The following is a 12310-nucleotide window of genomic DNA, read 5'->3' as shown; positions in this document are numbered from 1 at the left end:
GGGGCGGCCTGCATCGTCCTTGGGGTCCCTGCAGCGACAGCACGGCCGAGGCTGGCTGGGTCCATCCCTGACCAAATTCAAATCCCAAATTCATCCCTAATTCAAATACAAATGAGGTCTGTATTTGAATTACAGACCGGGGGGGGGGGGGGGGTGTGATCTAAATTGAAGAAAAAACGGTAAATCCATCACCCAGAGCACAAGGAAGGGCCGGGAGAGCTTTCTGTGATGTTTTATGGTGTGGTGTCAGTGCAGAGTTCACGGTGCAGTAGGACAGCGGCGAGGTCAGGTTTCCCGGAGCAGGAGCGACACTTCCAGCTCAGCAGCCGTGCCAAGAACACGCCATCTGAACCCACCCTCTGCTGTGCTGGGGCACGTGGGACGCGCGGCCTGGCCAGGCGGTCCGACCAGCCGGTCTGCGAGAGGCCGCGTCCGCCTCTGCGGGCGGCTGAGCAGGCGCACGCGGAGCGGAGGGACTGCTGCCACGGGGACATTCTGTCCTCAGCGACCCGGGCTGGACGCGGGCACGGTCAGACTCTACATTTACCTTCCCGGGCTATGAATGGCCGAGCCTTTTCAGAGAGAGCCCTGATGACTTCCCCATGCCCCGGGTAAGGAGCACACTCGATAACGGGGTTATAATCCCCTCTGCTCACAGAAGAGGTGAGCGGCACGCACCGGGACACATCCTGCAGGATTTGCTTTCCCCAAACTGCCGGCGAGTTCCCCTAACAGCTCCAAAACTTGTCCAAAACAATACTGGAGCTGAAGATGAAAGCCCTTCCATTACTTTTCTTTTTTCAAACTGAGTTCAAGGAGCTTTCTACGGACGCAGTGGGAGGGACAGGGAAGCGCCTTTCCCTGCTGGGTGCTCTTTGCTACCTGTCAGTAATTTGGTTCAGAGACATCAGTGAGCGTGGTCCCGTAGAGCTGGGCCTCCCAGTCTGAGAGCTGTTTCACAAAGCCCCGGTGTGGTCTCATGTTTGGTTTGCATTCCAGAACGTAGTCCCAGGCTCTCTGTAAGCAGAAGGAAAGCAAAGAAGTGTCAGGAATTTCAACTGAAAGTGAATCTCGGGTGTGTACAAGAAGCAGCCACGCTTGTAGAGAACACAGCTTTGTGTTTGCTCCCCGCGTTGGACACCGAGAACCTGCAGGTAAGACTTTGGACAGGCTGGTTCCAGATGGGACCTTCAGAGAAGCCTGTCACCTTCATGCTCTGCTCTCCTCGATACGAGGGCAGGGCAGCCTGCTTTCACTGCCTGGCAGGTAGCTTGCGTTATTTGACACCGGTGGAGGAATGCAGTCCTGGATTTTTACCCTAAAATGCTGTTTCTTCCACAGATGATAAGCGAGGCAGCGAAGTATCAGCTATTCACAGGTAAGCAACAAAGGTTATCATGTTTCTGGATCGGTGTGACCTGTTGTGGCAGAGCAGCTATGAACCTCCTGTTATCCCACTGCATTAATTACTGCCATCTTAATTACTTGTTAGTTCCATGTAATCAGCTAGGAACTCTACTACACACAGGCCAAACACACTGGCATTACTTCTCTTTACAGCAGCTGCATCCTTGGGTTTACCCAGCGGTGCTCATCTTCCCGCTTTGCAAACAGATTGCCCCTCGCACTCGGAGGGTTGCTCAAGCGCAACGAGACCAAAGGTCAGACGATAGCGCTCCATTAGTTTGTTTTGCTAATCTCAGTGATTCTGCAGGCTCCAAAGCTGACCTTCCAATATTTACTCCTCTGGGCCCACGGTATGAGTGTCTCTAGTTCCCCTGAACTCAACAGACCCACTCACATATCAATTACTAATAGAATAAGGGGCCGCACGACCCAAATCTGCCTTTCTTTTGCAATACCCACGTCTTTGGAAGCTTTCAAAGATCTTTGCTTAGATTGGCTGAAGGATCACAAGGGAATCTGTTGCACTGCTTTTGTCTGCAAGAAACAAACTTGTCTGCCAGGGCAATCCCCCAGGAAAGCTTTGCCCAGCCGACCACGGGCAAGCGCTTCCAAGCCAGCCACGCCACACCACTGCCCTGTCAACCTCTTCCTCTTCTTTTTTTTAGCACTTAGTAAAATGCTGAGACCAACCCGTTGATACCAACTCCGAGAAATTGCAAGGATCAGCCTTTGACTTTTGCACTGCCGTTGCAAGCACCTCTGGTAATTTAGCGTGCGAGCGAATGGTTATCAGTGTGCAGGAGCAATCCCACCCAGCATTAGCAGCAGAGACAAAAGAGCGTCTGCAGCCCTGCTGGCACAGTCAACCTGAAACTACCCATTGGCACACAGCGATAGCGAGAGATTTGCTCGTGTTGCAAGTGTTTGCACAAAATCAATTAAATGATTAGATACAAGTCCAGCTTCAGTGAAGCCTGGATCAATCCTTTCAAGCTCCCAAAGGAGGAAGCACTTTCCAAACAAGGACAAGATTTTTAAGGAGACACCTCTCGGTTCCCATGGGAACGATCCCGCGCTGTGTGAAGCAGGCGCCATGGGATGGTGCCTACGGCCGCCCGATGCCCACGGGTTGTGTGGGAAGGGAAGAAGGGCCTGGCACCCGGGGAGAGGCCGCCAGGCTGCTGCACAGCCAGGTCATTCTCAGCTGTCATTAATTGTTTTTCTTACATTATTCAGGGCTACAGAGCAGAGCGTACTGGGCATTTAACCTGTACTTCCCTTCCGGGATAGTATTATCCCATTCCAGATTTCTCTACAGTGCTACCTGTGGGAGGGGATTGCTTCTGGAGAAATACAACAGGATTTTGGAAGAAGCCAGTGCTGCTGAGCCCAGTGGTAAATCAGTGCCCTGAAAGCACTGGGTTCTGAATTTCCCTGTAACCCCATGGTATTAAGAGATGGGATTAACTCCAACAGCTTCCAGAGCCTCCATTTCTCAGCTCCAGGAGAGATTCATTTTTATAGGCCCGTGGTTAAGTAGAGAAATAGAAATAGGAAGTTCCATCTGAACATAAGGAAGAAGAACTTCCCTCTGAGGGTGATGGAGCCCTGGCCCAGGCTGCCCAGGGAGGTGGTGGAGTCTCCTTCTCTGGAGATATTCAAGACCCGCCTGGACAAGGTCCTGTGCAGCCTGCTCTGGGTGACCCTGCTTTGGCAGGGGGTTGGGCTGGGTGACCCACAGAGGTCCCTTCTAACCCCAAACATTCTGTGATTCTGTGAAATGTAAGAACATCACAGGTGCCAGGGTAAGGACTCACAGATCCAAAAGCACATCTAAGCCATCTCCTTAATGCTGTGAAGAAGATACAACCTGATGTAAAAGAATCTGTTACATTATCAGGTGGCTAGTCTGCATGAAAGCACAGGTAATGTCTTTCTCATTATGACAGTAATGAGGCTTCAGAAACAGAAATAAACTGCAGACCCAGCCAGTATCTGTGGGAAATACGACGGTGACGTACCTTCAGGGAAAACTGACAGGAATGCATAAGATAGGCCATGGTTACCGTGCTGCTCCGGCTTATCCCCAGGCTGGAGAACACCAGCACCGCTCCATGATCCAGCTGAGTGTCTGAGTAAAGAAATGTCAATCACAAATTAGCAATCTGGGAAATCAAGCTTCCAATGGCACAGTCGAGTGCTAATTCAGTGACAGCTGACAGGCTAGCAGCCTGAGCGACAGGAACCCTCATGAACCCTGACAGCAGCAGATGGGCACTGCCAGCTCCCGTTTCTGCAAGCATTTGCCTTTCTTTAAAATCCACTGAGTTAAAACATGGCTTTGAAGACCAGAATCAAATGACAATGGCCAGTCAATGCTTCATTACAGATCAGTGTCGCCTTCCCATCACATAATTGAAGAAAAGTGGCCTACCAGGACCAATCAGTTGTGGTCAGCATCACATCAGCTACTCAAACTCTTCCCTGAAAGGTTTAAAGGTTGCCCACTTGGCTTTAAGATGATGCTGTCACTTGCTTCTAACCCCATCAACTCTGCTACCTGTGCCTGAAGGGCACTATATTTTATTAATACCTTTTGAATGCTTTCCCTCCCTCTCCAGAGCAGACAGCATGACATGTTTTTGGAATATCAGCAACTGAACTCTAGAATTCATAGGGCAAAGCCTCTTCTTCTACTGCTGTTGAGAGACTGTGAGGTTTGGTGGTTTTTTCTTCAAGCTCTAAACCAGAGCTTTCTGATTTATTTCTGTCATGAGATACTAGTTCTGTTCTAAGACCTGAGAACAAATGGCCTCACTTCAACATCCACCTGGCATGAGGACAGCCACACTCCCCTGAGAGGATGTGGAGAGTTTCAGTCTAGTGTTCACCCATAACCGTTCCAGTTTAACTAATCTACTCTAGGCTGCCAAGTAAACAGTTAGACTGTCAAGTAAACAGTATATGCTTCCACAAGAGCTACAGCTAATACACTCTTACAGTCTGTTTTGCAAACTCCCACAAACTGATGTGAGAAAGAAACTTACTTCTGAACTACTACTGGGAAAAAACCTGGGGCCAAATGAAAGGCAAGTAAGTGGATTTTGATACTTGGGTTTCAATGCACGCAAATCACAACACTCAGTTCAGGACTACATCCTTAACGCTTGTTCCCTTGTTTCTTTCTTTGTGTCCAGCTGTCATTTCTTATTTTGTCCTTGGATTATAAGGTCTGTGGGGACAGGGTGGTCTTTTGCTTCTGGGTCTGTACAACACTCAGCTCAGCAGGGCCTGGGTCTGTGGCAGGTGGTGTTTCATCAGTGTAACAAAAGATAACAACACGGTTGGACACCATCACAGGATGGAGCTGCAGGAGCTGTGTGTGCTGTGCTGCCGCAGGCACTGAGCTGGAGAGTATGGTTTTTCTTGCCCTCTCTGATGTAATCAGCTGGAGGCAGGTTTATGCCGTCCAACCTGAAAGTACTCCTAGGCCCTGTGGTGGGTCTGTGCTGCAGACCACAAAGAATAGCAGCGTCTTGTGGTAAGTTCTCCAATGTGCGTCACACTCTTCTTCAAATAAAGCTGTGGTGGTTAAAGAGCTGCGCTGGTAAGAGTCAGAGGATTGTATTTAAGAACAAAGGAATAGGAGGGAATCCTATGAAGCCCTGGTAGACTCCCTGCAGCAAAGCCTTTTCAGATTGGGTGGAAAGCTCACTATTATCAGAGTGAGGCACTCTTTAAAGTGAGTAGGAACATCAGAGCCAGGTGCCCCGTAAAATCTCCTCTCTGTCCATCAGGACGGTTAGTAAGGCAGCTCTGGTATCCATTAGGGTGTGGGCTTGCTTGGGAGTATACCGATCCTGAAAGATTACGACCCTCCTGTCTGAGCTTCCTGTCTGAGCGAATTGCAGTCACTCCCATCTAATATCCTAGAGTGAACAAGGCCTCAGGAATTGCAGGTCGGGAACAACTCACCTATGAAATGACAAATGGTGGCAAAGGAAGAAAAAAGATCTGCATCGAGTGAATCCGGAATAGATATATGGAGGTATTTGCCGCCTTCTACAAACCTGGAAAAACAGCACACAGCATGACATGGACCGGAGAAGCAGTTTTGAAAAAATGTGTTTCCTCGAGGAAAGCTGATAATTTAATTTGCTGTTACATCTGTGTGTTTTTCATCATTGTCATCATTAACATTATGATAAGGGATTTGTTACAGTAAGACACTGAGGTTCTTGTAACACAGAACCAGTTTAATTACTGATTTTCCATTCCACATGGTATCAGCATCAATGTCTCAACTTAACCTACAGCTTTCTTGATCAGAGAGCTAAACGAAAACAGATGAACTGAAAGCAAGAGTGCCTTCACAGAGTGCACGTTAGCAGTTTTGTGGACATGGTCCCCCAATTCACTGCATGTGGTTTTCTATGACAGCATCTTCCTCCTTCCACAAGCTCAGAGAGCTCAACTCAGAGAACTAATGGAGGAAAACGTTGGTGAGGAATCTCTGAAATGTGAAAGCAAGTCATGCAGAGGGTATGGGAAGACTACCCATGGCGCAGAGACCTTTGAATATTTTGCTCTGCAGCCAAAGGCATGAGAAATGTCTGCTGGTACACCTGCACTGGGGTAGGTAACTGGATTTGTTACTTTGTTTTGCTCACCGCCTTGAGAAATGCCACTGGATTTTTCACTGTGTGAAATGGCATTTCCAGCATGGCCTACAGACTGAGCACAATGGTCATGGACAGATGTAGGTGAGGAAGGAAGCCCAACAACGAGAAACATGGGTGGTTTAGTTTTTACACTGATGTGTTTGTAAGATTTTGCTCTGAAAGCTGCTCAGAGATGTAGGTTCCTCCCGAAGGACGGTGGTATGCAACAGACTCAAAATGCTGAGGGCTTCCCAAGTCCTCCTCTCACCCATTCCACCCATGTCATGGTAAAGGGCTGCACGACTGCGTTGCTGCTGCGCAAACTCTGGAGCAGAGATCAGAAAAGTGAGCATGAATTAGCACTTGAATCTGCTGAGTTTTCCTCCAAACAGAGGTTTGCTTGGAAGTTCACAGGCAGTGACTCCTCTGCGAATGGGCTCTGGTGCTGTGCCACCCCACTTTTTTTCACAGGCACAGCCATTGCTGAGGATACACCTTGAACTGTTTAACTTACAGTGTGGCGGGCTCTTCCGAGATGTTGACTTCTGCTTTGATCTTCAGATCTTTCTGAATTTGTTGGTCACAGGCCTGCTTGAAACTGCCCATATATAACTTTGCAGGCAGTATTTCTACAGGGTACGGCTGGAAGTTGTCTAGTTCCTGCCAGAGAGAAACCATAGGCTCAGTTTAGAGAGCGTATTTGCTCCTGTCAGCTCGGTAAGTTCTTAAACAGAAGTCATGTGAAGAACTGAACACACACTTAGTCAACAGCCCATGACACATTCTAGTGTAGTGATTCATTCAATCACCTGGACTTTCTGCATATTGACGTTTTTGCTACATTTAGTGAGCATAATTAACAGCATTGCTGTCATTGTGGCGTTACCTGAAACAAATCCTAACTAAACAGGAGGCAGCATGTATTCTTTACATTGTCTGGAGGGACTGCAGCATGACAGATTCATTTGATGTTTTCTCCGGTTACTGTTTGCAAGGACAAATGAAATCATCTGCCACCTGCAGAGCTGCAGGTGCCCCGGAGTGGCACAACGTGAGCCCGCAGCTGCTTCCGGTGCCTGCAGCGTGCAGGCTGAGAATAAAAATACACGAGTAGCCAACAGTGCCTCTACATCCTTCACCAGTACTCGGCTAGTGCTACAGCAGAGCAAAACAGCAGCCTAACCATTTAAGCAACAGAGAAGAACAGCTTAAACTGAGAGGCAAGGAGGTACTCGGTGTCCAAGTGAATCTGATGGGGAAGCTCAGCAGTTTGCTACCCTTCACAAAGAAGCACAAAGTGGATTGATTTTCTCTCCTGCACTGTAGCATCCCACAGCTTAGCACCGTGCCACAGGCTATTTCACATGAACCAGAAGTGAAGAGGTACAAGTGAAACAAAAGACATGTTGTGATGAGGTGCTCTCTGCTGTCTGGTGCCCTCTAAATCTGCCCTGCCTCAGGTCCCGTGAAAAAAGGGCAATTGTTTCTCATAAGCTAAATAGATCATTGTTTGTAGGTGAAACCAAACAATTAGGATACCAGTGTTCCAGTGGATGGCTGTTTTCTTTCTGGGCCTGTTGAAACAATGCCCCAGCACTTGCTTTGTGATCCTTCTCGATTAAAAGCTTACTAGACATGGAACACAGTGCTTGATAGGAATTGTACTTCTGTCTGAAAACATTTACTGTGTGCCATCCCAGAGAACCACGTGCCAGAGAGGAACCCACTTCTTTTCATCATTTGCTACTGTTTGTTTAGTTATCTGCACTCGCCAGTAGGCCAGGTTCGGGGTTATCAGAGAAATCTTCCCAGGTTGTTTTCATCAGCTTTCTTTCACGCAATAGAAGAAGGATAAAAAAGGCAAAGTGTGGCTGTAAAAGAATCAATGGTGAGACTCAGGGCAAGCACAGTAACTCAAATTACATTTACTTCCTTTGTTTGAAATTACTCTGATACCAGGTTTACAACACCGTTTAACTTGAATTCATTAGCCATCACCAGTTCAATACCAATGCTAATGTCTTCTCCTTGCAAATTGGTCTCATCTCACCTGCGGCATCCACAATATTTTCTGAGTCCTCAGAAAATGATAGCAAGCTGAAAAACGCTTGTATCCTCCCCTCAGGACGAGCACGGGATGGCGGGTGAACTGCTGTAAGCTTCTGGCATGTTGGACAGCAGTTCCTTCCTCAGCATCTGATGAGATCAAAAACCTGTTTGCCAGGGCAGGTTGAAAGTGCCTCTGTCAGCGCTGGGGCTTACATCTGGCCCACTGACACCGACAGCAAACTGCTTTTCATTTCACCTAATGGTCTGTGGAAAGCCTTGTTAAAAGCTAGACTTATTCTTTAACTGTTGCTGCAGGTCAATAACAAGGGACGTTGCTCTTCACCTCTTGTCCTGATCTTTTATTCCTCTTGTGGTTTCTTTTGTAGGTCTAGATAAAGTTTTTTCTTTCCCTCCCCATTATTCTTTGGGAAATGCTTGTAATAAGTTCCCATAATAGGAAGTATTATTAATTTAAATCTAATAATCTTAGTTTCATGGAGGCCCTTTTCTTTAGTCTGCTTCAGGCAAAGGGGGAGGAATCTTGAATAAATTCTTCACAAGGTTTAAAACACTCCCTTCAGTGAAGCAGATTATGTGAGATGGCTGCTCCCCCTCCTTCTCCCAAGAGATCCATCCCGCTTGCCTCTAGCTACGTCTGCTTTAGAAATAGATCAGCACAATAGAAACCTACTTCTGACTCTTCACACCTTCCCTTGCTACTGTCTCATCATTGAGCATTTACAAACATGCTGGCTTTATCCATTCCCCTTAAGCTTGTAGATTTTTTCCTTAAAAAAATGATGTAAATCTTTGCTAAAATGATAGTAGCCTTTATAAAGCCACAGAAGCCAAACAAACATACAGAAGTGGTTCTGCACACAGCAGAACTCCTTGCCAAAGGACGCATGAAAGCTAAACATTTCCATGGTTCAAGGAAGACTGAACAATTACGTGGAAAAGTTTCCAGCTCTTCACATTTCTCAGTGAACTCCATCAAATCATCACCCCCATTAAAGCCAAGTGTTTTAAAATATGACAATGTGAAAGCCTTTTACAACCCTCAAAGAAGGAAGTACTCACTCTGTGAACATACGGAACTTGAGTCAGTGTTTTCAGTCTTCAAAGCAGCACTGCTCCCTAAAAGGCAATCGTTGGACAAGCCCAATTCAATGCAATGAGGAAAAACAAAAAGAACCCATTCCTCACATGTGGCAAGGAGCTTCCGAGGGATCAGTCCACAGATAGGAAACCAGGCCTGCCAGGATGCTTTGAAATAAAATCTGGATTTTTGAAGCCTAAGTAGATATACAACACAGTGAAAAACCAGGGGCATAGCACAGATGTTCGTTTTTCAAATAAAACTGGGTAAATTTGCATCTCTTCCAATAAGATCATAAAATTGAATGAGGAATGGGAAGAATATCTATCCTGCAGTGAGGTCTTGACTAACATGGGTCACAGGTACCTTTTTCTTCCTCCTCTTCCTCATAGTCGCAGCAATCCAAAGAGCTGGTCTCGCAGTCGTACACCACACAGTATCTGACACACCACAGCTCCTCGGAATCCGGTACCACATACTCCCCTGTAGGACTCTACCAAAATCAATGAGGAATTCTGTCAGGAGCACAGCTCCATACTTGTCTTGTGGCATCAACGCTGCCAACATCTTGCAAGTTACTACACTATAGCTACGGGACAGGCTTGGGGCTACGTCTGTACTTGGCGCTGAAAGACCCGGTTAGAGTGCAGAAATGACGCAGACTACACCAGATTGCTTCATCAGCCGCAGCGGTACGGATGCCAGCACTGTCCTTTGTGGGACAAGGCTACAATATGTTAGTTCTTGTGCAATACTTTTCCCGATATACAGCTCCTATGTGCTAATCCTTTGGGCTACTGAAGCCACCTTTGCTTGCTTTGTGACAGAATACATCCCTCCAGTGGTAGAACGTGGCTGGAAAAGGCAGGGGAGGCTGGGACAATTCCTGTGGGTTTTAAGCCAATTTTGGCTTACTGCTCACTGCTAAACGCAGGGATGGTTTGCACAAACAGCAGTCCCCCCTCACCTGTTCAATCCTGCGTGCTGTAATAATATGGCTCTCATCGTATTCGCGCTGAGTACGGGCATCTGAGAAAAACAACCAAGACAGAGCAATTGGCTTATTTGATGATTTCAAGGTAGAATCCTGTTCCTCCTTACACCAGTGGGAATTCAGCCACCGACATCAACCAGAGAAAAGAGGTTCAGTTTCTTGGAAACCGAAACTTTCCACTGTGGGTATAACGAACCCTGACACCGACGTGAGTCTCTGTGTGACACCAAGCGATGCCAGCAACTTTAGTCCCGACCCAGGTGTGGTATCGCAGTGTTCACAGCTCTGTTCTGCCCTGCTCTGCGGCACTGCCCGGCCCCGCTCGCCGGGCCTGCTCTGACCTCCCGGCGCCCAGCACCTCTGCCCCTGCGCTGCCCCAGGGACGGGGGCCCCGGAGAGACCCCGACCCCACTCCCAAACTGGCTGACTCCCTCATCAAAAGCCTTCATAATATCACAATACCAGGCACCTTTTTTTTGGCAGTGGCACTATGCAAGGACACAAATGCTTATCAGCAACCTTTGCGCGGTGGAAATCTGGTCTGGGAGCTGCAGGGGAGAGCGTCTGTCCCCGGCAACGGGCCAGAGCAGGCCAAAGGCAAGCGGAAAGGCAGCAGCGGGCAGGCAGGCCTGTGGAATTATTAGTAAAATTAAGGTTTTACATCTGAAAATTAAGGTTTATATGAAAACGTGCAATGTTCACCCATTGAGGAAAAGCAAAAGGAGCTCTGAGGATGGGACACAGCTGCAGCAGGCATGCGAGGAATCCACTAACACAGCAACTCTCTGCAACACACCATAGAGGATGGAGTGGAGTGAAGATTCCGTGGCCATGCTCCGTGATGATAAAGCGGGAAGAAATGGTTCTCTAGAACTGATAAGCAGCTCATCTGGCCCCCTGAGCCAACAGGTTTTCGAAACCTTGCCAAAGTGCTACCCTCTCGTGAACTTTGTTCGTTTTAATATCATTTTAATACCAAAACACACCTCCATCCCGAAGGCTACCCGTCTCCAAGGTGCAACCACCCCTCTTCAAGTCTGCGCTCTCGATTTTTCATAAACTATACCTTTAAACGTGAAGCGAGAAAATTTTACACCAATCCTGATAAAAGGTGTGTATGACTACAGTCACTCAAACTCAACCTTAAAGGTAGAAAGGATATAAAAATAGCCAGGGAAATGGGGGATTTTCGGAGAAGAAGATAACACCATAGATTTTTGGAGGAGAAGAAGATAACACCGTGAGCAAGTCAAGAGAAACTCCACCTCAGACTGCCTCCAACAGCTGGGATCGGCTGACGGGCTGAGCCTTGCTTCTCCGCCCCTTGGGACGCCTTGGGTGAGACTTAAACTAAGCGCTTTTCTTGGGAATAGTTACTCCCTAATGTTTGTAGCCAGGCTGTATTATTTATAACCTTTTCAGGCATTTTATATTTGCACGTGCTTTCTTGCAGACAGTCACTATCACCGGCAATTCAAAAAACCTCTATACCTGTTGCACAAATAAAACTGCACTGTTTAAGCAGCCAGTTGTCACAGTTTCTCACTGAACGCGACCAAATGTGGCCGTGCCAGTTCATGAGCACGACTGGACTGAAGGTGCAGGCTGCTATTAGTGTATCCAGAATCGTGGCAGTTTAATATACATATTAAACGCGACTGGACTGGTAGTGGCAAATTGGACATCACTCAGAATTCAAACCTAGCCACACCTAGCCTCTCACTCCAGTGAAGAGAGTTAGAACGCAAGGCGGTTTATTTTCTGCCAAATTAACGCGACGAGGCCCCAGCCCCGCCGCCGGGCTCGGTGCCCGGGCCGCGAACGGGAGCAAGGCCCAAGCGCAAGGCCCACTCCCGCCGGGCCCCCGGCCCGCCCCGCCGGCTCACCCAGCAAGCACAGGCGGCGGGGCTCCGCCAGCCGCGGCCGCCGGTTCAGGATGTTGTAGAGGTGTCGGGGCTCGCAGAGAGCCACCCCCGCCATCTCGCGACGAACCGCGATTGTCGCCGACAGCCGTCGCGGCCCGCCGGGCGCGGGCCGGTTCCTAGGGAGCGACGCCCAGCCGTCACTAGGGGCGACGTCAGGCCGAGGTCTCGCGAGACT

At 48.2% G+C, this 12310-nt stretch overlaps 1 protein-coding gene and 1 long non-coding RNA gene across 5 annotated transcripts; one reads left to right on the top strand and one right to left on the bottom strand.

Annotated features, from left to right (window-relative positions):
* Positions 1-482: 482 nt before the first annotated feature.
* Positions 483-12265, bottom strand: STYXL1 (serine/threonine/tyrosine interacting like 1). 3 transcript variants are annotated; one of them, XR_012765924.1, is made up of 10 exons: positions 12097-12265; positions 10184-10245; positions 9583-9709; positions 9198-9254; positions 8119-8264; positions 6583-6728; positions 5383-5477; positions 3429-3538; positions 679-1017; positions 483-572 (listed from the first exon to the last, which is right to left on the bottom strand). XR_012765924.1 is itself a non-coding variant. In XM_075440354.1 (10 exons), the coding sequence occupies exons 1-9, from the start codon at positions 12188-12190 to the stop codon at positions 886-888; spliced, it is 969 nt and encodes a 322-aa protein (XP_075296469.1). In that variant the 5' UTR covers positions 12191-12265; the 3' UTR covers positions 610-765; positions 883-885. The 3 variants fall into 3 exon arrangements, 2 of the variants coding, with proteins under 2 accessions (XP_075296469.1, XP_075296467.1); XM_075440354.1 differs by lacking the exon at positions 483-572 and having other exon boundaries at positions 610-765; positions 883-1017; XM_075440352.1 differs by lacking the exon at positions 483-572 and having other exon boundaries at positions 610-1017.
* Positions 531-9695, top strand: LOC142363753 (uncharacterized). 2 transcript variants are annotated; one of them, XR_012765926.1, is made up of 4 exons: positions 531-611; positions 1000-1154; positions 1342-1378; positions 9609-9695. It is a non-coding gene; the product is annotated as an uncharacterized LOC142363753 (long non-coding RNA). The 2 variants fall into 2 exon arrangements; XR_012765925.1 differs by lacking the exon at positions 9609-9695 and adding an exon at positions 2073-2811.
* Positions 12266-12310: the final 45 nt, after the last annotated feature.

Source organism: Opisthocomus hoazin, chromosome 20 (assembly GCF_030867145.1).
Source record: "Opisthocomus hoazin isolate bOpiHoa1 chromosome 20, bOpiHoa1.hap1, whole genome shotgun sequence".
NCBI classification, from domain to species: Eukaryota; Metazoa; Chordata; class Aves; order Opisthocomiformes; family Opisthocomidae; genus Opisthocomus; species Opisthocomus hoazin.
Note: the sequence above shows the minus strand (reverse complement) of the source record. Positions and strands in the feature narration are given on the sequence as shown.

What these genes read in the sequence shown, in the direction of transcription:
- STYXL1 (XM_075440352.1), bottom strand. Translation starts at nt 12,190, where the DNA reads ATGGCGGGGGTGGCTCTCTGCGAGCCCCGACACCTCTACAACATCCTG. An exon ending in TCGGAAGAGCCCGCCACACT is followed by an intron (nt 5,478 to 6,582) that starts GTAAGTTAAACA and finishes CTGTTTTTCCAG; the next exon opens with GTTTGTAGAAGGCGGCAAAT. An exon ending in CACCATTTGTCATTTCATAG is followed by an intron (nt 3,539 to 5,382) that starts GTGAGTTGTTCC and finishes TTCTTTACTCAG; the next exon opens with ACACTCAGCTGGATCATGGA.